Here is a 23,405-nt window from a genome sequence, read left to right on the forward strand (position 1 = left end):
TTTTGAAAAAGAATATCAAAAGTATCACGCTAATTTCAGTAAAATAAACATCAAAATAATTTTTACAATTTTTAATTGTTCTCCTATGGGACGATAACCCTATATTGAATAACACTAGTCTAAACTGTAAAAAACTGTAAGCAACCTGCCAAGCCAATCTATTTTGAGATGTCTACTTGGCTGTCTATATATCTGTCTAAATAGTAAATAAGAGTTCATTCTCATCAAAGTGAGTATTAAAACGGATTCATAAGCATCTATTGAAAATAATTTCCCCAAATGGTATTACGCTTTTTCAATATATCTGTACATTAGGTTTTAAATCACTGATGATCTAAAAATATTCGGTCGAACATATGAAGACATATTATTTTCACAATAAACACTAAATCATTCCAGATTTCTAATAGCCTTGATCTAAAAATATTTTTTCAGTCCTTAAAAACATATATCTATTTCGACAATCTCTGTAATTTTTGATTAACTATAGATAAATACGGTCTCCACTTTCGCTTTAGACTTTCATATGGTTTGATTAATGATTGAATATTGATCCGTCTGGGACATAGTCATCATCAACCTGTAAAACCCTTAATAAACAAATTCAAGAGTACATCAAAATTGTCAGTTCATAGTCGGATTTTATTCAAATTTTGACGCATGTTTTACGCTATTTTTAATCGCCAAAATAAAATTTTTTTCAGCACCAATATATCAGATCAAAAACTTTTCAGCAAACCCGTGTATATAACCGAAAACAAAGACTACATGTGTAAATGGTGTGGAGGCATGGGTGAAGGTAAAGCCGTCTTTTTAGTTTATAATATAAACTACGTTATTTATATACGATATAACGATAGATTTCGTTTCCAATTAAAAATTTTAAAACAAAAAACATAATTTTTAGCAAAAAATTTCATATGATTTTTCAAGAATTTCAAATTGAAAATCGTTGCATACATTTCGGCGCGCAAATCAAAGCTTTCTTATACAATAAATACATATATTATAAGTACAAAATCCCCTCCCCACTCAAAGTAAAAATTAAAGATCTAATATTCTCTATTTATTTGTTAATTATTTTGTGATATCATTTTTAAATCAATATGACTCTATTTGAAAACTATATATATCCATCATCAGTAAAGATAAGGAATTTAAATAAAATAGTGAAAACTCTAACTTGCTATAATCCTATTCAGTTTAACTCAGACTTTAAAAACACTCATCATAAATAAACAGCTATAAAAGCCAAGCCAGACCGATTTTCACGGGAATGATGAGACTAGCTTCGCTACAATTTCAACTGCATATAGAATACATTAAGAATGCAACTATAAATAATACATCAAGTCCTAATAAAACGAATTTCTTGTCCAATACTGTTGAGGAAAGAGTTGTCAAGTAAGCCTTATATAGCTGCTAAGATTTTTATTTGAGAAATAATTCAATATTATATAACTTAATCAAAAACTCTCTTTCTCAATGCAAAACGCGTACACCCCACAGCAACTCAATTTAAATTATAAGAGGACAATTTGTAATTTTACATAAATTGACATTGTTGACCGTTTAAGAACGTCACTATATATATTATATAATATATTATAATAGTGCCAAATTATCAAAGAGCTGAAACATACTTTTCGTCTTTCACAGTTCAAAGAATAAATATTCAACTGATCTACTTACTTTTCCGAACGTCTCTTGATAATGTTAAGTATGGGGAACATTGAAATTATTTAATTTTTTTATATATGGGTACAGTTATGTGAAAAACCATATTTATCATGTACTGTAAACTGTCGAGAGTAATCACAATGATAACAACCATTACAACGTATTTAATATTTCCTTATAATCGTATTTCTAAATAAAACTCCTCATAACCCACAAATGTTGAATGTTACAATTTGACAAGTAATTTAGTAATATCGAAATTAATAGATCAACTAATAAATCTTAGAAGTATTTTTTTTTATATTTAAAAGCATAATCCGTGCAAATATTTATAAACTAATAACATTTTAAAATTAATGTTACATGGATTTTTATTTACTATTTGAAGTCTATACATAATATAGCTCACAGCATTAATAATAATCAGTACTGCAACAATTTAAGATTCTGTATCAAAATAAAATCATTACAAAAATAATTAATACATATATGTAAATATCTATTTATATATAAATATATATCATATTTTAATGTGCTCCTTCAAAATATACAAAATTTACAAGTAATCTTTAGTGCACCCGCTTTGGCCCTCAAAACATTCAAATTACCTATAAATACATTTAACAACAATAAGTCCAGTCTTAAGTGACTGAGGAATTCGTTTTTAATTCTTTTTACATTAATATTTAACATATTTACTAGATAACAAAACAAAACATCATTAACCAGGTAAGAATTAAAATTAAATTGGCAACACATTTTACATAATTTGCAAAATTTTTTTAAAATCTAACTTCATTTCGACTAATCTTATCGTAGATCTCTTTAGTAAGTGCTTCATACTTTCCTTTAGGAGTCAAATAAAAAAGTGCATCATTTATAACGTTTGGATCAAAAGCCTCCTTTTGTAAGTCAACCTTTCGCAGCTTAAAAGTTCCCGTCAAATCGATTTTAGTAAGAAAACGCAAAAATTGAGGTTTAGCATATGAAGGCAATACTTTGGAAAGATTGTCAGCAAATTCATCTAATTTGACCTGCTTCTCTGGGTCATAAATTGCAGCCATTCCAGCGCGGCCCTCAGTATTCGGAATTGTAACTCCATAAACAATTGTGTCTTTGTAGCCAGCCACATTACTTACTTGTGCCTCAACTTCACTGGTTGATACATTTTCACCCTTCCAACGGAATGTATCTCCTGTGCGATCCTTAAAGAACAAATATCCTCTTTCATCGGAAACAAGTAAATCTCCAGACAAGAACGCCATATCACCTTTTTTAAATACATCACGCACAACTTTCTTTTCGGAAGCTTTAGCATCTACATAGCCTAAAAACGCGCGAGAAGGATTTCCTTTCTTAATTTTACCAATGAATACACCAGGTTCGTTTGGCTCACAAAGTTGACATAAACCGTCTTTACCACGTATTGGTTCCCCGGTATCGGGGTCAGCACGTATAATTGAAATGGGATAAATCCAAGGTAATATACGAGACACAAATCCAATAGCACCAACTGTGCTGTCATTATTCATGATATTTGCATTTCCTTCCGTAGCACCATAAAATTCACCTACTTTTGCTATGTTGAAGCGCTTAATGAATTGTGGCCAAATTTGTGGACGCAAGCCATTACCGAAGACACAATGCACTTTGTGCTTACGATCGTTTTCAGACGCTGGTGTTGCAAGTATATAACGAGCCATTTCACCAATATATTGGCTGACCTAAATTTTAACAAGAAATATGTATATTAATGGAATGTATATACCAAAATAAAGGCGAGAAAGGGATAGGTAGTTACTCACAGTGCACTTAAATTTCGCACAATCCGCGAAATAACCGGAAGCAGAAAACTTCTTACGTATCGCAACGGTGGAACCAAACAATAAACCTTGACCCATACTCAATATACCACCAGCTGTATGATACAATGGCAATGGAGTGTAGAATACATCTTCATGTTGAAAATCTAAAGTGTAATGAATGCCAGCAGCGATGAATAAATATCTGTGAGAGAGTAAAGAAATTTCAAATAAATATATATTGATAATTCTATCCAATTCAAATATTTATTTAAAAGTTATAGATTTAACTATATATATTTAGTAATAATTAATTAGCGTGCTAATTGGTCATTTAAATAGAAATAAAAAAATTATAATTTATTATTTATATTTAAAAACAATTTATATTTTATTAAAACATTTTTATGATATATCGACTATCTTCGATAGTCATCTTCAGGGACTATATATTTAGGTTAGGTTAGGTCTTATAAATTAAGAACATAGCAACAGCTTTTTGTACAGAAAATGCTGGCCAGTAAAACTATTATTAACTATTCTTATTAGTTAATAGATTGTGTATATATCCTGATCGTACAAGATTCAAAAACCAGTCTAAATACTCGGAAAGTATTGACAAATTCACATTTCTACAAGGGTAGTTAACGATACAAATGTAGAAACCAACCTTTGAATAGCTTTTTTTTTGACTAAATTATCAAGTCCATTTCCTAAATACGGTCAAGCGGAACACTTACAACCACAGCAAACTCTCCGATTTTTATTCGGCAATTCGAAGCTCTTTTTCAATATTTTCATTGATTTTGTTATTGTAGCCCGCAAGGATCTGACCGTGTAATTCCTTTTAGAAGTGTCTAACGGAACATGTTCATCAAACTTGACATGTGGCTTAGTGAAGTAGACCCGGTCATTGACCATTCCCGCCATTGGCTGCAGTTTTTATACACTCAGATTGGTCTTAGTAAAAAAAGCTTGTAGGACCATGTTTAAAATCAAATCAAATCGAAACTTTAAACTTTTGGTCACTGGATGCGGTTTTTACCTGCTTAGATCGGTCTTAATAAAAAATCAAATCAAACCACCTACTTTTTTATTATTGCTTATAATCCCACAGAATCCACATAATCTTATCTATATTGGTCTTATTTTACAAAGGTCTTTTTTTTTATTGTCTTTTTAAATAAAATAAAACTTCAAATTCAGCGAATTACTAGCTTCTCCCCATTTTCATTTTCACTTGTCAGGCAACGAAAAAAATTATTAAAAATAATTTGACAATTTTATTTTTGCAGTTAATAATTTTAAGGTTATGATATCAATGATATCAAGTACTGTTGTTTTTAGTAATCAATTTGCGGAAAGCAAGCGTACTTACTTTCATTTTTAAAATAAAAGCCAAAACAGTTGTTAAAAGGAGGAAGCAACGGGCAAAAATCATTCTAAATAAAGGGAAAAAAATGTCGCTTTAACGTTTAGCATAAAAATTTGGTGCGAATCCCAAACTCATTATCAGAACTAGCTATGACAGTCTATACAGACTTCTGTGTTTAACTATAACTGTTAATAGCGCTAAATATGCAATTCAAAAAAAAAATTTAATCATTTATAATTTTGGAATGAATATTGAAATGAATTTTTACCTGGAATGAGTTATTACAGCTGCCTTCGGTAAGCCCGTTGTACCAGATGTGTATATATAAACTAATTTGTCATGATGATTTGGACGATCAATAGCCCTAAAAGCTTGCTTGGGAGCATCCTTCAGTAATACTGTCAAGCTTTTTGCTTCAGCAGATACAGCTTTATTCGGATCATCGTTTAACTGGTAGAGTACAACATTAGCGGGTATTTCTTTTTTAATAGCATTAATTGCATCCACGAAATCGTCTCCATAAATTAAACCACCACAATTAGCCACAGTTATACTATGCAGTAGCGAAGGACCACGTAAGTTTGTATTGATAAGTGGTGTTATTACACCAAGCTTTGATAAGCCAATCCAAATTCCGACAAATTCAGCACGATTTTCAAGCAGTAGACCGACGACATCTCCTTTTTTATAACCTTGGGTACGGAATGCATTAGCGATTTGATTGGAGTACTCATGTAATTGCTTAAATGTCCAATTTTGGGTGTCACTCACGATAATCGTTTTGTGAGGATTTTTTGCTACATTTAACTCAAATATGTCCGCTATTGTTAAATTTTTCCTTTCGCATTTTTTGATTAGTAAAAGCAGTTTTCCGTATGCCCACAGTGCACTAAAAATAAATATGTTTAAACAGATAAGTGATATCAGATAAGTAAATATGATAAAGAAAGTACTGCAAGTAAGCAGATCTAATAGGTAATTTATGAGTTTCTTTAAAAGCAATTACATTTCATATACTCTATGTACCATGCAAAAATCTACACAGAGGCAAAGGGTTACTATTATGACATTTTTTATATTTAGAAAATAAACGTCAAGCAATTAGAAGTAGTTATCTCGCCATAAATATTTCAGGTACTAGAAACCACATGAAGCAAACACTAATCGCATTTTATTATGCTTATTTAAAAAATAAGCAAGCTATCGTCTACTGATTTAAATCTAACAAAATCGAAGAAATAATATAAAAGTTTGTTACTTTGATCTTTACTAAACGGTTCTACTTTAAATTAATTTGAGTACATTTCGATAAGATTGCAACTAAACTAATTCAATTGAATTCAATGCTCATAAGAAAAAAATAATAAAATTCTTTAAACAATTCATTTAAAGGGCGCACAACAATTGTTGAATGATAAGCATCATTGAAAAGAAACCTTATAACCTTAAAAAAATATAAGAGAATTCTTGGAAAGGGCGTACCTGTGTTCGACAAAAAGTTCTACCAGCTTAAACTCTACAAATAACAGTTCAGCACCTCTCCCTGCTTTTTCGTAATCGCAACCAACATCGGTCTTCTTTAATTGCATAAGCAATGCAATTGCTTATTCCAAAGCCCCTAAGTCTACGCTCAAACGCCTTCAATCATGTCAAAATCAAGCGGTTAATAGGATCGTGATTGCCCAATATTTCAATAAGTCTATAGATTTACATAGAGATCTTTACTATATAAACAATATACTATATATATTTAAACGCTCAGTAGAATCGTGATAGCCCCATATTCCAATAAGTCTATGGATTTACATAGATATCCTAGTATTATCTTAGAACTTGACTATATATATACATCGCCTACTTATTTCCGGACACTACCCTCTACACAACTTTGCTGAAGACAACCTCCACCACTACGGACAGTTAAACACACATACGCACAATAATAAACTAAACGCTTACCGCTAGGTTATTAGTGGCCTCACACACCAAGCTAGCACACGAAATCGAGTGAAAGTACTCCGATTATTGACAAGACAAGAGAAAAATCACACTACTTTCAAGAAGGTTAAAGCTGCAAAATATTATTAGGATTTTCTAGGAACCATTTACATCATATTAATATTCTTTCTAATGTCAACCTTAGATCAATGTTATCAATTGTTTACTCCCTCTTAGTACTGGAACTAAATGTTAGATATAGATGATTTTTGATACCATATGCTTTGCATATTTTCTTTTAATTTCTTTTTACTAAATTTATTTTTCTTTATAAGATTTTATAAAATTTTATGAAATATTTAAATTATTTTTGAAACTATATTTAATGGAGAAACATATCACTTTAAAACCAAATTCCATTGAACATCATACCAACTACCGCATATTATACGGATATTCATATTTTTTACAAACTCAGACAAAACGACTCACCCGTCACAATGCCAATGAGTTTTACCGTCACGATATAAAGTTCATTGACCTTTTATTACCTGAACTGCAAAAGACGTGATTTGCTTGAGCTCAGCCGTATTAACCGTATCCAGCAAGTAATTTTACTTGCGCAAAATCAGTTACCTTACCAAGTTTTCATGCTTGTGATTGAATTTTGCTTTAATACTCGTATAAAAATATAAAATAATGTTTAGTAGCAATATTAATACAAATCGCGAAATCATTCAAGAGTATTAGCCACACTTTAACCGCAATTGCAAACCAATCCTCTCAGTCCTCTTCCTATTATCAGTAATGTTACTAATCATGATTGAAAGTGTCATAATCAAACGATTTATTGAAATCTAAATAAATCTGCGGTTTTTATAGAGCCATAAGCTTCCATCATGAATTTAAGTAAAACTTATGCCTTTAACTAATAATGAAACCTTTTTAGTTAAGTGATCCAAGTGATCCAATTACCCGTATTAGCAAAAAAAAAATATTAAGCGGTATTCAAGTAATAAATTAAGACAAAAATATTTTCAAATGAGACGAGAGTTTTAATATACCTATGTGAGCTTGAACAGTTGAATTTCTAATACTTCAGAAAGCATGCAGTATAGGTCTTACCGCTACTTCAGAAGACCGCCACTGTAACCTAACCTAACCCCACCATTCCAGGTTATTTATTTGTATAGCAATTAGTCCAAAAAAATATAGATAAAAACCTCTGCTCTTCCTTAAACATGGTAAAATGTGACCATATTCATTTTTAAGAGGATAAGATGGCTTCAAAAAACGAATAGAAAAGAAGCAAATAACAAAATCTCAATCTATACGGATGGCTCGAATATGAACTGCGGGGTAGGAGTAGGATTCTTTGCGCTATCTCCATAAGCAATTCTCTTAGCCTATTTAATAAGGCCACGGTTTTTCAGGCGGAAATTTTAGCAATTAGGGAAGCATGACGGCAAATTGCAAGTTACATCAAGAACAAATGTAGTTTTGTAATTTTCATTGACATCCAGACGTCAATCAAAGCCCTTGAATCCTTCATCACAAAATCAAAGAGAATGAAAGAATGTAGAGAGGGAATCGATGAGCTAAACCCGTTAGCTAACATCACGCTTATCTGGGTCCCTGGACATAGAAACATTGAAGGAAACGAGAAAGTTAACGGTTTAGTGCGTCTTGGTGCTTCACTAGATACGTATCTGGATGCGACCACTAAGAAAAGTACTTATTTCTACTTTCTACAGCTTGGCAATAACAAATGGAAGACACTTAAGTCACATGCAACTTCTCGATTAACATGGCCCACCTACAATAAAACTAGATCTTGGGAACTCAGTAGAAGGGACCATATGAACACTGCAAAGCTTACTGCAGTACTTTTTGGTCACTGCAGATATTGTGGAAACCTACAAGAAAAAGAAACCATTAAATACTTTCTCTATGAATGCCTGGATTTGGCGTTCAGAAGAAACAGATTTTTAGAGAGGTGTTTATTTGACAGCTTATCAAGCTATATCATCGGTATAAACGAAAGACTTATTAAATTATCTTAATTCGATGGGATTAATTTAGTCTGATTGAAAATAGGAAATCGTTTAGCAAACTAGAACTAATGACACACAATAGATCAAACGAGAAATCTTATGTACAGCTTTAGAAGCTCTAGTCCAGTACAGCTCTAGAATTCTGAAAAAGTATAAAATAACAAGAAATATTAAACTAAATGCCTGATTTGTTTTTTTACATTAATTCCTTATTATTATTTGCATTTCTTGAGAAAATCATTTCTTTAATGTATATACTGAGATGGATCAAATATCACTACATAAGCAATACAAGCTTTTTTCATTGGATTGAGAGTTTTCTATAGAATTTATTGTATAAGACTACGTTGACGTTGTAGAAATTAAAAAAAAAATGCAATCCAATAGCTTTAAATTACTAAGAATGAAAGGGAATCGTAGTACATGTTATACGATTGTATGATTCACACTTACATTCTACTCAAAAAGTACTCGGATTTTGTAAATAAAACACACAAATTTAAATTTGTTTTATTTATTTAAATTTTATTCCAAATTTATTTTATCTCCTTCAAAATATGCTCCTTCTGAAGCGATATACATATGCCAACGCTTAACCCAATCTTCCATACACTTTTCGTAGACCCGTGCAGGTATGGATTTTAATTCCTTCAGCGAATTCCCTTTTACCGATTCAATTGACTCAAAACGCTTACCACGAAGGGGCAATTTGAGTTTCAGAAACACGAAAAAGTCGCACGGCGCCAGATCTGGCGAATATGGTGGCTGAGCGATGACAGTGGTGCCGTGTTTGGTCAAAAAATCGCGTACAACAAGAATTTTCCATAGTAAAAATCGCTAAATGCACTTGAGGTAGTCTCACATTAACACCGGCTGTAAACAATCTAATTGACAGATGGTGCTCAAATCTGTACCATATGTCAAGAAAGGGTATACCAACATATCAAAATAAACAAAAAATGTCTATTATTTAAGGAGTAGTTAACAAACAACAAAATCCGGATACTTTGTGAGCAGAACAGATTATCACTAAATCATTCATTCTATTTCCAATCCCCAGAAACATCATACAAACATATTTTGGGAGTTCAAGTGAAACTTTTAGCCGGATTACGATAAAAACAACGAAAAACAAAATATTTTACATAAAACAATTATAAAAATTATAATTAATTTTTAATCGCAACTCTTAAATCGTAGTTGAGCAAAAACTGTCAGCAGCATTTAAGAAAATATGTCTCTCCATAGATTAAACATTTAATAAAACACATTTAAAATTTAATAAATTAATTACTACTTATGTAAATAAATTAACATAAGTAGAATCAGTTTCTTTTTCCTCGATAAAAACTCAATCGTTAACTCTAATGCGACATGCGAATAAATGTAATTGTTTTGTTTTTTATTATTAATTATTGGTAATTGGATGTATCTCAATTAGAGACAAATGAAGTGGAATTATTGACATTTTTTTAAATCTATATGCTGTTTTTGCTGTAGCCAATAACAGACCTAGAAAAAAAGCAAGTACATATAAGAATAACGCAACACTGCAAAGGGGAGTGGGATGAGAAGAGTGATGTGGTGTGAAACAGTAGTAAGAATTGGATATTGTTGGTATGGGATAAGATGAAATATTAAATCTAATCTGGGTACAAGAGAACACATTTTACCACCTCATTGATGCGAGGTCTTTAAGCAATAGTACTCAAATTTTTGTGTGCATTTGGACTTGAAATGATCGGTTGGTCGATGAAATGATCAGATGGTCGATGTCAGGTGGAGTAGAGCTGCAGTTGAAACACATATTCGAGATAGATAAATTTATAAGTGAGAAATCACTGTTTATCACGTAACTATATCCTGACCTCAATTAGGTAAAGGATGTTTTTGCTGCATGAGAGAGGCGTCTCCCATTTATAGACATATTAGACGGAGATCCGTTGAGAACTAATATGTCTGATGTTATCAACAAAGGTCCGTAGATGCGATTCAGCTCAAGCAAACCACAACAACAACCCAATTAATGGATTAATGGGATTATATGTATATTATTGTCTACTAATTATGAATGCATCATTATTTTACTAAATGGTAAGCAAAAGTAAAAATAATCCAGCATTTTATGGAACCATAATGGCACTGTTCGTTATTGACGGCGGAAAGTCACTGCCGATAGTCGACCTCACTGATATATCAAGTCTTGAAATTGATTTTTAAACTAAATATTTTTAAATAGATTTTTCAAAATTACTTATAATATAATTGCGATTTACTCCTGTGAATCATCCACAAATGGTTTTCTGTACATAAATATGCTCTGTAGGTCAGTGGAGTTGATACATCATATTTGGAATTATTCAGATACATTATTGATCACGTAGACTTATGTGCCACGCATAATTAAACGAATTTAATTTTTCATTTCAAACAACTTCGAAATTTTTCGAATTGTAAATTTTAACAATAATGGAAAAATATTTGTAAAATTGTTTTGACTTAAGGTTGGACTAAAATTTTAGTCTTAAGGTTCGAAAACAGAAAAAGTGGCTTTGTTGACGCGAATTTGATATATTCTTCCGTAACGCGCCTCATTGGTATTCAATGGACTCGACTAGGAAGGCACGGTTAAAATTTAAATGTCTCTTAAGTGTTGTGTTTTTTTGTTTTTGCTCTGTTCGAATGACGAAACAAAACAGAAGAAACGCTAAAATATTTATAAGGGAAACACTTACAATAACCTTGAACTTGGTGATCTGCTGGTACGGATATATAAAAATTTTAATACGTTTTATAAATGAAAAACAACAGCATTAACAAATATGCGTTTGTTTGCGAACACGTTTTCACATACAATAAAACATATTAACTCTATATTATATATATAGATATGGATATTGTTTGCACTTTTATTTTGTATGGGAAAGATTGCTGAAACTTAGTAACCTACTAAACGAATATGAGTTTTTTGCACTTGAGTACTGAGTGACAAGTTCTGCTCACGGCAATCTATCTGTCAGCAGCCCATTTTGTGCTCGTGTGTACATACATATATTAAGATGAATCGCATCTCTCAACGAAATGAAATGAAAAGGTTTATTGAGGCAAGTAATAGGCATTACAGATTATACCTTTAGAAATAACAAAGTATATTCAATAACAGATTTTGCTTTATTTTTTTGTTAAGCTATTAGTGAATATATTCGAATGTAAGATTATCTTCCACAATTTTATCAAAGCTTTATAGAAAATAAAAAAGTTTAAATAAAAACTATTAATTTAAAAATGAGATTTTATTTATTTGTTTATATTTGTTCATATTTATTTTGGATGTTAAAACAATTGACTAAAGAACCAATAGAATTGAAATCAAAATAAAACAAAATAAAATAAAAAATAATAAAATGGAATAAAATAAAATAAAAGGAAATAAAATAGAATAGAATAAAATAGAATAATATTCGACAAGCAAAACGCATTCAAAATAAAACACACGAACAACGTAAAATTCATTTAGAATATTACAGAACTCGGCACATAGAAGATGAACCACCGAAGCAACGTTCAATTCCTTTAGGATGTTTAAAAACTCAATAAGCAAACCACATTAAAAATGAAATACTAAAAATAAATATTTGTTATATCAGAACAATGCAACGAAGGAGTTAAAATTAAAATAGAATAATACATAATAAAATATAATAATTCCGCAAGCCAACCACATTAAAAACAAAACATGAGAACAACGTAGAATTCGTTTTAAATATGAATAAACTCGGCACATTAAATGTGAAATACCAGAACAACGTTAAATTTGTTTAGGTCCGTGTTATGAAGAGCGTCACGGGCACGTCAAAATCAAAATTGTTGTTGAGAGTAGAACTGAGAGTGAAAGAAAAAACAAATGTCGGCTTAAATTCGGTCATGAGAGCCGAGGCTATCTGTGCCTCGTCAATCAGTGAAAGCCGTGTTGTACGTGTTTATATATATTTTTCCTTTAAAATTTAAGCACAATCAAAAAGAACAAAAGTTATAGTAGAAATACGAAATTGAAAAACTGATGTGATACTCTGCATAACATGAATTTTCGTCATATCCCAAAAGAGCCAATTTTGACGTACCCGTGATATAATTATTTCTTAATAAGTATAACAATGGGGACTTATTAAGTTACTGAATCTAATAGCAAAAGAAAAATATTTGCTTTGGTTTATAGAAAACTGTTGTGTCGAAAGATGTAAAAATTTGATTTTCTATATTTAATCACCTAATCCCGGTTTATATCTAATGGATATAGTATGGTTCTTAAATTACGATCTTACTATAAAATGATAAAATATCATGACTACAATTATATACATATATATTGTAAATTATGTAACTCATGCAACAAATAATGCCTCTACAAACAGAATAGTATTGAAATTTACCAATTAAAAAAATAAATATAGTTAATAAATTCAATTATTCTACAGCTGGTTTATGATTTCGTTCTATTATGAACACATTAAGCGAATTTGTTAAGAAAACTCTTACAGCAAATTAACAAAACTCCAGAAAAATGTACGAACATAAAAGTCAAGTAAGGGTTTGGGTCAGTTTTTTAAGGTACGCTGACTCTGAACTTCAAATTTGGCAGGGCACGAATTCGATTCCTGGTACTTGCAGTCTCAAAAAAATATTTACGAATAATTAAATACAAGAATTATTTCGAAGACTACTGATGTTGGGTATATGACAACACTCGAAACAGCTATATGGTCACCTAAAAATTCAATTAATTAAAATAATATAAAAAATAATTTTTTTTGCTGATTTCACTACATTTCGAAAAAGCCCCTTCATTGTAAATTACTTAAAAATACATGTCAGCTATCAGCTGACATAAACTGTTAGGTCTATTAAGGACGTATATCTTTTATACAATTTTTCTCAAATCGTCTGTATATCATCGTACCGCTATAAAATTTGCACACTTTTCATATTAAACTATTTTATTACTTTCTATTTTCAGACATTCAGAGATACATGTCACGCCTTCTTCAACACCATCAGTAGCCTAAAACGATATTGCTATGAAGTTTTTTATCTTCTACAGAAACACTAGAAATTTTCACACTAAAAAAAAATAAGTTTAGCAATTTCAATTACATTATTTCACCAGATGATGTGTTGTCGGCTTAAGAACACGTTTGCAGCAAAATGTGAATTTTAGAAAATGCAATAAATAACTAACTTACTGTCTTATTCATTGCGTTAAAACATTTTTGTGTTGGGTTTCTCTGCCTTGATCCTGTTTGACTTCAATTTAAATACCGACCATCTTTAATCCATTATTACTGCTAAACAATCCCCTCAGTTTCTCAATCTATAAATACCTAACCACATTTTAACCCATGTATATGACTTTGTTATTCATTTCATATTATCTGCTTTATAGATCCCTCCGGACTACAACAACAATAACAACTTACTGTATATAGTAATAATATATTATTAATAATCACTTATTACTCCCACATATAGTAGTTCTCTTAAGTTTGGTGTAATTAGAATTAAAAAGGCTGAATGAAAAAATAATATTATGACTATACATTTCTATCGCACTGGATAGTCACCAAACGGCGCCATCCTTAAAAGTGATACTTATTACATTTTTTATCTAACCTTAACTTAGTCTCTTCATGATGTAATAAATTGTATCTAACTCAACTCTAGGTTCAACTCTCAATTGCTACACTTCCATACATTTCAACAGTAACCAAAAAATGCTTCAAGGATCTTCCTTTCACATAGATAATCTTCTAATACCTTATCCTCCCTTTTGCTTTCACTATCTTTATCACCCCATATTCTATATCTATAGGAATAGAAATAAACGGGGTACTAGCTCCCATGATTGATCTTTTGCTCTGCAACTGAACCTAACTGAACAGAAGACATTCCGCCTTCCGATCGAAGGCCAGAATGTTGGCGGTTGAGGACCTCCTAATGTCAGAAGGGGAGAGTAGTTCCCGACCCAGTGACCTCCTCTTGGCCCAGATTAAGGCTGAGCAGTCAATGAGAATGTGTCTATCTATCTATCTATCTATCTATCTATCTATCTATCTATCTTTTATCTTTTCGGACAGACCCATTTTATCAAGGTGATAACGCAATCCATGGTAACCCGTTAAATATCCCACCAGCAACCTCAACTCTGTTCTGCTGAAGAAGGATACCTTACCATTCTATGTCTATAGTTTTACAGTGGAATTTTAATCAAAGAATATTTAATTCTCAATATACCATAAATTAAACGGTAAACCAAAATCTTTTAAAATTAAATAAATTTATTTAAAAAATATTTTAAATTTATATCGAATTTATGGTGTCCACGTGAAAACAAATCAATTAAAAATGAGTTTCTCTAAAAGAGAGCGTCATTGTTATTAATTTCTAGCTATTATTACAGCTTGGATGGAAGCACGGGGCTGCGAATGGAATACAACTGCATATTTATTCATTATTTGAACTATGAATGAAGCGAGCAAATATACGCATTAATGAGCATGTATCCAAGTACGACAATACTTGGAATGATTTTGCTTATAGATATTCAGCAGTCGTTTTACATTATTTATCCGACATGCAATATTTGAACATATGCGAAGGTTAAAATCCACTTCATTGTCTGCGTATTTAAATAATATTAAATAGAAAAGCATATTACATTTTAAGTTCAGATGTTCTAATGGGACATTGTGAAAAACTTACAATACTGAAAATAATAAAAACTATTGACGTTTTGTCACACTCACTGATTTTCTTACGCGGGACTGATTTCGATAGGTCCCAGTTGAGATCGCCCTTTGATTGTAGGCCGCAATTATTTTAGGCAGAAGAGTACTTAAATTTTGGACTTTGATTTAGAATAGTTTTCAGTGATTGAAATATTTCTATTATTTATAACAAAAATTCAAACTGAAAAGTTTGAACTTTGAACATTTCTTAATCTGGTATGTTAAGTAATTAATTTAAGCTTCCATATACGGGGCCCTTGTGACGAGTAACTCATCGCAAGCACTTAATCAAGTACTTAACGAATTAATAATGAACGCAAGGAAAAGCAGTTTGACTTCACTTGATCTTTTCACTTTCTCTTGTGTACATAAAAGCACAATACTCTGCAGTAAATAAAAGCTATAATTAAGTATGTATTATCTATATTTATGTAATATTTAAAACAACTTTGCACTTTTGTAAAAGTGTAAAATGGAATGAAATGTGCTTTTTTCGTACAAAATTTCTAAAAATTCTCTGAAGCTCATTTTGCTTCTGAAAGGTGCAACGACCACCAATTCCGTAAAGCCTGCACCTGTTTGTTCCATATTTTGTCACAGTTTCCATTATATTCTCATAATCAGCACTTAGTCACACTATTTGGTTTGCTTATCAAACAAAACGTTGGATTAACAGACTTCAATTATTATTGCAAACTGCAGAACTTGAGTAAATCAAAATAAGCGAGTATGAATACTTGTAAATTGTATCAAAATAAGATTTAAAACAGTCGTGTTTTTTTTTTTAGTAAGCGTAAATTACAAAACAATTGAACAATGGCACTCACGTCAAATCCCGTTTTATCGTCACACCAGCTATGTAGAACCAGCGACTGTGGCGACTTATCACCAGAGCCAATACGGCAAGAACCGCCGACCAAACGAAGTAGCAACAGCAAACCATCGCGCCTTTAAGCACCGATCACACTGGATTGGAAGTTTCAAAAGACTAACACGAAATCATATTAGTCAACGTAGTGAACGTACACAATTAACTTTTTATGAGTTATTTATTTATGTTTTTTTAAATGCAATCAGCGCTCTCTTGTCCACTTTGTTGTGATCCCATACATCTGTTTATATGTGAATTGTCCACAAATCAGGGTTGCCATCTATGAAAAATTGAATAACATATTGAATAGTTACACAATGTAACCAATATTTTTGAATTTACCTATTAACACTTAAGCCGTGTGCGAGTTCAAGTAAATTGAGGTAAAGCGAATTGAAGTTTCCTAGGGAAATTATTTACATAGGAAAATTATTTATTTATTTGTTGCACCTATTTATTATTTTTGATTAGAAATTTTCAAATTTATTTATATATTTATTACACATCTTTTAAAATTTTCACAATGGTAACACCTAATTTACCTAATTTTTATCTAATTTACCCTTTTTGAAATTGTAGTAAATATTAACATTCGCTGTCATACCGGTATAATAATAGACGTTTTCGGTGACTCGCAAGCTGGCAAAAAATGTATGCTGGGCTATATTCGCTAAGCGAAACTTTGGCATCACTGTTGCAATCTGTCAAGTGTTATGTTTTGGCAAATAGCAAATCTTGCATATATGCACATATTACAAGCAAATTACTTTTTGTATAAAAAAGTACACATGTTTGTTTACACATGTTTTTTGACATATGATTGCAATATTCGTTGGAATTTTCAAATGAAGGTTTACAATAGTTCCGTTATTGCGTTGGTAACACTTTATTCTTTACGACTGGCCTAGATGAAGAAAATACTTCTGTTATTTTCTGTAAATTTCGGTCCGTATAGACCAGCAACTTGTTCTTTTTTGCCACACTTGCAAGCCACCGATAACAGAACCAAAAACATGACGAATTGAATATTGGTAATATATATTAAGTATTTCTTGTCAGCTTCCTTAGTGCCCTTATTCATAGCTCAGCCAAAGAAGATAAAGAAAAATTGAGAGGAAATTTTGAATAATTGTGCCTCTTTGTATAATATCGCAAAAAAGTCTCTTTCACTTGTTCTCTCACTAGAATAATCGAACGAGAAACGAAATTTCTCAGAAAGTCATTTTACCTTAGCAAATATTGTGGTGAGTAGGGACCGGGTGGGGAAAATATTCACGCATCATTAGTAGCATTAGGTTTTTGTTTTTGCACTGCGTGATATTTTCACCTCATAAATAAAATTTTGAATATTATTTAAATGATCCTGAAAAATGTATACTCAATTTTTTGAGCAACTCTCAGTTTCTTTTCTTTATCTCTTTTAACTCAGCTGTAGTCTGTTTACGTTTTACATATAAAACATATGACATGTTTCAAATTTTGGTGATTTCCCTTGCGGGAAATTTATTTTTAAGGGTTTAGTTCAAAATTTTTAGCCTTAAATGAGCTAATTTATACTATATTCAGACAACCGAATTTCCTTAATTTTGTTAAAATGAAATTATCTCAATTAGAAAATTGTTCATATTGTCACACATCAAGGAAATCATGTTTTTTTTTTTACAAATCGAATGTTAAAAATTATTGCTTAAAATACCATTTGTATTTGCGAATTTTAAAAGTTGATTATGAACGCTTTCCAAATTAACTTAATTTCATATTAACGAAATTAAGGAAATTCGGCTGTCTGAAAATAGTATTACCGAATTACTTTCTTTGTCCTTGCGCAAGTCCAAGTAAATTGAGGTAAAGCGAATTGAAACTTCCTAGGGGTTTTGTGCACTATACTTATGTAAATATTTATTTATTTGTTTAGTGCAGTTATTTATTATTTTTAGTTCAATTTTTTCAAATTTATTTGTTTATATGTTAAATATCTTATCTTATCTTATCTTCACAATGATAATACCTAATTTACCCTACTCGAAATTCTGGTAAATACCAACATTCACTGCCATACCGACATAATTTACTATTTCCCTTAATTTATCATCAATTTACTTGAACTCGCACAACGCCTTTGTGGTTTATGTTTTAATTTCAAGTCAACTAGAATTGCAACCCAGGATTCGTATGTAAATGCAACCCTGCACGCATTTCCAATCAGCTGTTGGGAGCTGAAGATAAATCGATGTTTAAGATATTGTGATATCTCATATAGAAAATGTTTTAAAAAACGATAAGGAATAGTAAAGAGGGAAAGTCATTCCTGAAATGGCGATGTTAACTCGCCTAACCAGCAGTGGTACGTCTGTGGCCACGCCGGGTTCACCAAAAGCCTTGCAACGTTTTCAAAACTGCATTGCTTTTCTATGGCCATCCCTACAATCACAACAAAGGAAGTGCAAATCCAATCAGCTAGATGCAATAGATTGTTTTACCAACGAGCTAGTGCATAGTAAAACAAAAAAATGGGAGGAAATGCGAGAAAATGTTATGAAGAATAAAAAATGTGACACAAGCGCAAGTACAACCAGTTTCAGTCAGACTATTGGTCTAATGTCAAAAGGTGTCATTAGTGATTTTGAGACACTACGCTCACCTCAACTTGGCTTGGATATACGAATACTGTCTCAGGCCCAGTTAGACAATTTATTAACATCAACGTTGGAAATTAAGAATAAAATAGATTTTCTTTACCTCATACGTCAGTGCATACGTTGGAAACAACTACCTTCAGCTGAAGTGTTGCTTAATTGCCTAAGATACCTCAGTACACTTTGTCGATTGCAACAAATAGAAGCATTTGAAGAAATTTGCAGTGAAACGGGTCATCCGCTCGTGAAAGTTTATGCCGGTTTTGCGGCATTCAAAGCGATGGCCATGTGGCGAAGCGGCAGTTCCGATACTGCAATAGCTACTTTGCATCTTGGTTACAGAGACACTGTAGATTTCGAAGAGGGCAGACGTATGATACGAAATGTTTTTCGAAACATAGCTGAAGAAACATTAACCAAGAAAAGTGAAGCAGTTTTGGTTAAACTGATGGACGTTGCACGCTCAATTTACGACGAACATAGAGATATTTTTATAGTTGCTTGTGTATGGAAACAATGTTTTGCAAGTAATTGGTTTTGTGACCAAAAGTCTGCGGCGGATCTCTTCGAGCACTATAAAGAGTTGCAGCAACTAGTGGGTAGAAGGTAAGACTGAAATAAGTTGACATAATATATTACTAATATATTTATTATTATTTAAGATCCGCTTCTCTGTGCTCATCTTTTTTAAATCGTCACAATATTGATGCAGTGCATCGATTAATTGAGGCTTTTTTACAATACAAACAAGACGCTGCCTGCGCTGAGTGCCTCAGTTTGTTATTCAATTATCAATGTAAGAGCAAATAATGCAGTAGTTAATTTTATATTGCAATAAAAATTATATGTATCTTTTTTTAGATCAACGTAAAGATTTACGAGCTTGTGCTGAAATCGTCAAATCATGCAGTGAATTGGAAATGCCATTGAGCGAATTGCAAAATGAACAGTTTCTTACGCTGTTTCTCAGCCAAACTGAATCGCCATGTGAAAATGTCAGCAAATCGATACCATCCAACCTGCAAAATCCGTACAAACAGTTCCAGTATAAATTTTAAGCAATACTTGCGGTACATTTTTGTACCTTACATTTTTTTAGTAGAATCGTAGTTGCACACTTGTTACTTTTTAGACTTTCTTTACAATATTAAGACCGAAAAAATTCTATTACAATTTTGAGAGCAATCACTGGTTTTAATGTAAATTGCATGCACTAAAGTTTCGTTTAGGTTGTAAGCGTTAAAGCAATACTTTTGCAATATTTTCACTATGTAGTCAATAAAGATTAATTGTTGCAAATTAATGATAACTTTCTTTATATGAAGAGTTTAAATTAAAATATTTATATAACATAATTATATTATTTTGTCTAATGACAGAATAGTTAAGATGATTCTAGTTTGAGGATACATTGAAGTGAAACAATTTCAAGCGTATAGTCTAGCATTAACATTCATTTCGCACGAGAATTTGAACCAAAAATCTAAAGAAAAATTTATTCCACAAAATTTGCTTATATGGAAGTTTGTCAATTTCTTGCGCTTGGATTAAGTATTTTGGGCCAAGTACTAAAAATTTTGTTAATACTATGCTTAAGTAGATAAGCTGCCTTTAAAATGATTTGTGTAAATAATGGTTTAATACGACTTTTAATCATTTAGTTAAACTATTTCTTGATATCGCAATTGCACTATGGAAATATTTACATAATTTGTTAACAAATACTTTGGGAAGTACAATTATTTAGAACCAAAAGATAACATCACAAACATCACCGAGGGCTTTTTTACTGTTCATTCAATTTATTTTTTTAATTATTTAAACATTTTTAAATTTGTGTTAATTCTTAATATAAATAAATAATTAAATAATAATTAATATTTGTGAAAAATATTAATATTTAAAAAAATACTTTGTAACGAAAACAAATTTAAAATATTTAAAGTGTTTGAAGAAAAAAAATTCAACTGACGGAAGACTATAATGATGATATTATGGTTTTATATTTAATAAATTATATTTAATTAATATAAAAAAAATTTAATGAATCACATCCTATGCTTCTAGGCCCGTGCAATCAGCGCACCGCATTAGTAAGTGTTTGCCACAAAGTGGACGAAGGCATTGCTGGCAACGCGTACGTGTTTTACACGACTTCGCACTTGGGCACTTGCGACAACGTTTCCGATTCTCACAGTGCTTCGACATAAGTGTAACATCCTCAGGCAGTTTTACTCTTTCGGTTTGTATCTTGCCAACAGCATTGTTACTTTTGTCACCCCCTGGTATTTCGTTGAGGAACTTTTCGGTAGGTTCACCTAACATTTCGCAAATAAGCAGTTTCTGCATTAGCGGCAGTTTTTTATTATTTTCTAGTCGACGCTTGAGATGTTGTTGGGTCAGATACAATCCTAATTGCCGTAGGAAATCTCGTTGCAAGAACGCAGCATCGCCATTCGCAGAAAGTCGCAGCAATATCCATGCATTGAACGCGGCAATGTCGAGTATGGCATGGAAAAGCCGCAACGTCCAACCATTACTTTTGCATGTGCCTGCATTGTTTGTACTGTAAATTTTTGACTTTTGCTGGAACCGTTGACAACTGTCTTGAGTACACCTAAAAAGTTTTGACGCATCTGTTTTGGGTGACACACCACCGTCCAAAATAAAACATAAAGAATTGTCTTCAGCAGTCGATTTATTTAATGACAACGAAGAGCTCTCGCCGTATAAAACTGTTGCCGTTTTATTTGAGATGAACTGTTGTGGTATATCCGTCGATGTAGGCGATAGTTCTCCTAAAACTGTGAGCTCCTTTCCCCTTAAAAGTTTTGCTATTTGTAAACTTGTGTAACTCTTCTCAAGTACAATGTTTCTTTTTGTTCCTTTAATATCACATATTAATTGCAAAACGTCGCGTTCAATTGCCGAGGGCTCAACGCGCCAAATGGCGTTGCACATATAAAGTGTCTTAGTATCACAAAGAGTTATCATGCGAAGCTCACTATTTTTCACATTAGCAGGCATTAAGGAGTTACAACCGAATTGTGTTTCATCTACGACTATAATATTTTCACCAATAGCACAGTTTCCAGATGGCGCATAGAATGAACGACAATTTATCAAAAATTTCTCCCATATATGATGAACACAATCTATCGATATCGTTGCGTTCTCAGACTTAATTTCAGAGAAGCGTATCATCTCACTTATATATTCGTATCTCTTAAATGACATTGCTGAACGGAAAATAACATTTCCTAATTCAAGCGTCCAAAGTTCCTCTAGAGGTCCATTATATTGTGAATTACGAAATATTCCAATTAGATAAGTCAGTCCAATCCACACACGCAGCTCGATCAAATCAATTGTATGTTGATATGTAGTTCTATAAGTATTATGCGAACGTATCTCATCATTAGTGCACTTAACAATTCGTAGTAAAATGGGTTCATCTATTAACAGATTCCAAGTCTCTAAAGGATTACTAACCTTGCTCGATGGCCCCTTTCCTTGTGGCTTGATAGAAAAAAATTGACATTCCCTGCATACCTCTTCTACAGCTCTGGTTGTCCATACATAACCACTTTGAGCTATAATTTCTTCATTTAGTTGTCTTTTTCTACTCCGGCCAATAGAGATTTTTTGAGTTTTTAACAAAGCATTGCCTTCATCTTTGAGTAAAAAATCACTTTCGTTGTATTCACCTACAAATTTAGTGTTTGAATTTTGTACTTTGTCTTCTAAAGGATCATCGTTGTTGTCAAATGGTTTCTGTTCAGGTATCAATAGTTCTTCCTTTTTTACAGGACTTTCTACAACTATATCTAAAAATTCGGATAGATGAACGACACTGTCCGTGTCTTCTATTTTCACATTTATTAAAATCTCCTTTGAATCGTTAACTTTCATAACATTACAGTTAGAACTCATTTTAACTTGAATTTTTCCATTAAATCGAATTTAAATATTATTATTCCCTAAACAGCATCAAAATAAACACAACAAAAATGCACAATAGCGAATTAAGGGGTTAAACGAAATAAAACAGAGTTGTTATAAATTCAAAAAAAATATAAACAAGTTCGAGAGGGCAAGTTCCTCTCAAATTAAGGCCATGTGCGAGATCGAGTAAATTGAGGTAAAGTAAATTAAAATTTCATACGGATTTTTTGCACTACACTTATGTAAATATTTATTTATTTATTTATTTATTGCACTTATTAATTATTTGTGGTTAAAAGTTTTCAAATTTATTTATTAATTT

At 31.6% G+C, this 23,405-nt stretch overlaps 3 protein-coding genes across 3 annotated transcripts; 1 reads left to right on the plus strand and 2 right to left on the minus strand.

Annotated features, from left to right (window-relative positions):
- Window positions 1–2,062: 2,062 nt before the first annotated feature.
- On the minus strand, window positions 2,063–16,742 carry LOC119679603 (long-chain fatty acid transport protein 4-like). The gene is made up of 4 exons (XM_038092054.1): window positions 16,459–16,742; window positions 5,126–5,746; window positions 3,486–3,687; window positions 2,063–3,404 (listed from the first exon to the last, which is right to left on the minus strand). The coding sequence occupies exons 1-4, from the start codon at window positions 16,572–16,574 to the stop codon at window positions 2,463–2,465; spliced, it is 1,881 nt and encodes a 626-aa protein (XP_037947982.1). The 5' UTR covers window positions 16,575–16,742; the 3' UTR covers window positions 2,063–2,462.
- A 1,970-nt stretch (window positions 16,743–18,712) lies between these two features.
- On the plus strand, window positions 18,713–20,438 carry LOC119682942. Its single transcript, XM_038096517.1, has 3 exons — window positions 18,713–19,744; window positions 19,801–19,934; window positions 20,000–20,438. Exons 1-3 carry the CDS (start codon window positions 18,816–18,818, stop codon window positions 20,194–20,196), a joined length of 1,260 nt encoding a protein of 419 aa, XP_037952445.1. The 5' UTR covers window positions 18,713–18,815; the 3' UTR covers window positions 20,197–20,438.
- Window positions 20,439–21,058: 620 nt separating this feature from the next.
- Window positions 21,059–23,160, minus strand: LOC119684172. Its single transcript, XM_038098142.1, has one exon. It carries the CDS (start codon window positions 23,069–23,071, stop codon window positions 21,194–21,196), a length of 1,878 nt encoding a protein of 625 aa, XP_037954070.1. The 5' UTR covers window positions 23,072–23,160; the 3' UTR covers window positions 21,059–21,193.
- Between the last annotated feature and the right edge of the window lie 245 nt (window positions 23,161–23,405).

This window comes from Teleopsis dalmanni, chromosome 2 (assembly GCF_002237135.1).
Source record: "Teleopsis dalmanni isolate 2A chromosome 2, ASM223713v2, whole genome shotgun sequence".
Classification (NCBI taxonomy): domain Eukaryota; kingdom Metazoa; phylum Arthropoda; class Insecta; order Diptera; family Diopsidae; genus Teleopsis; species Teleopsis dalmanni.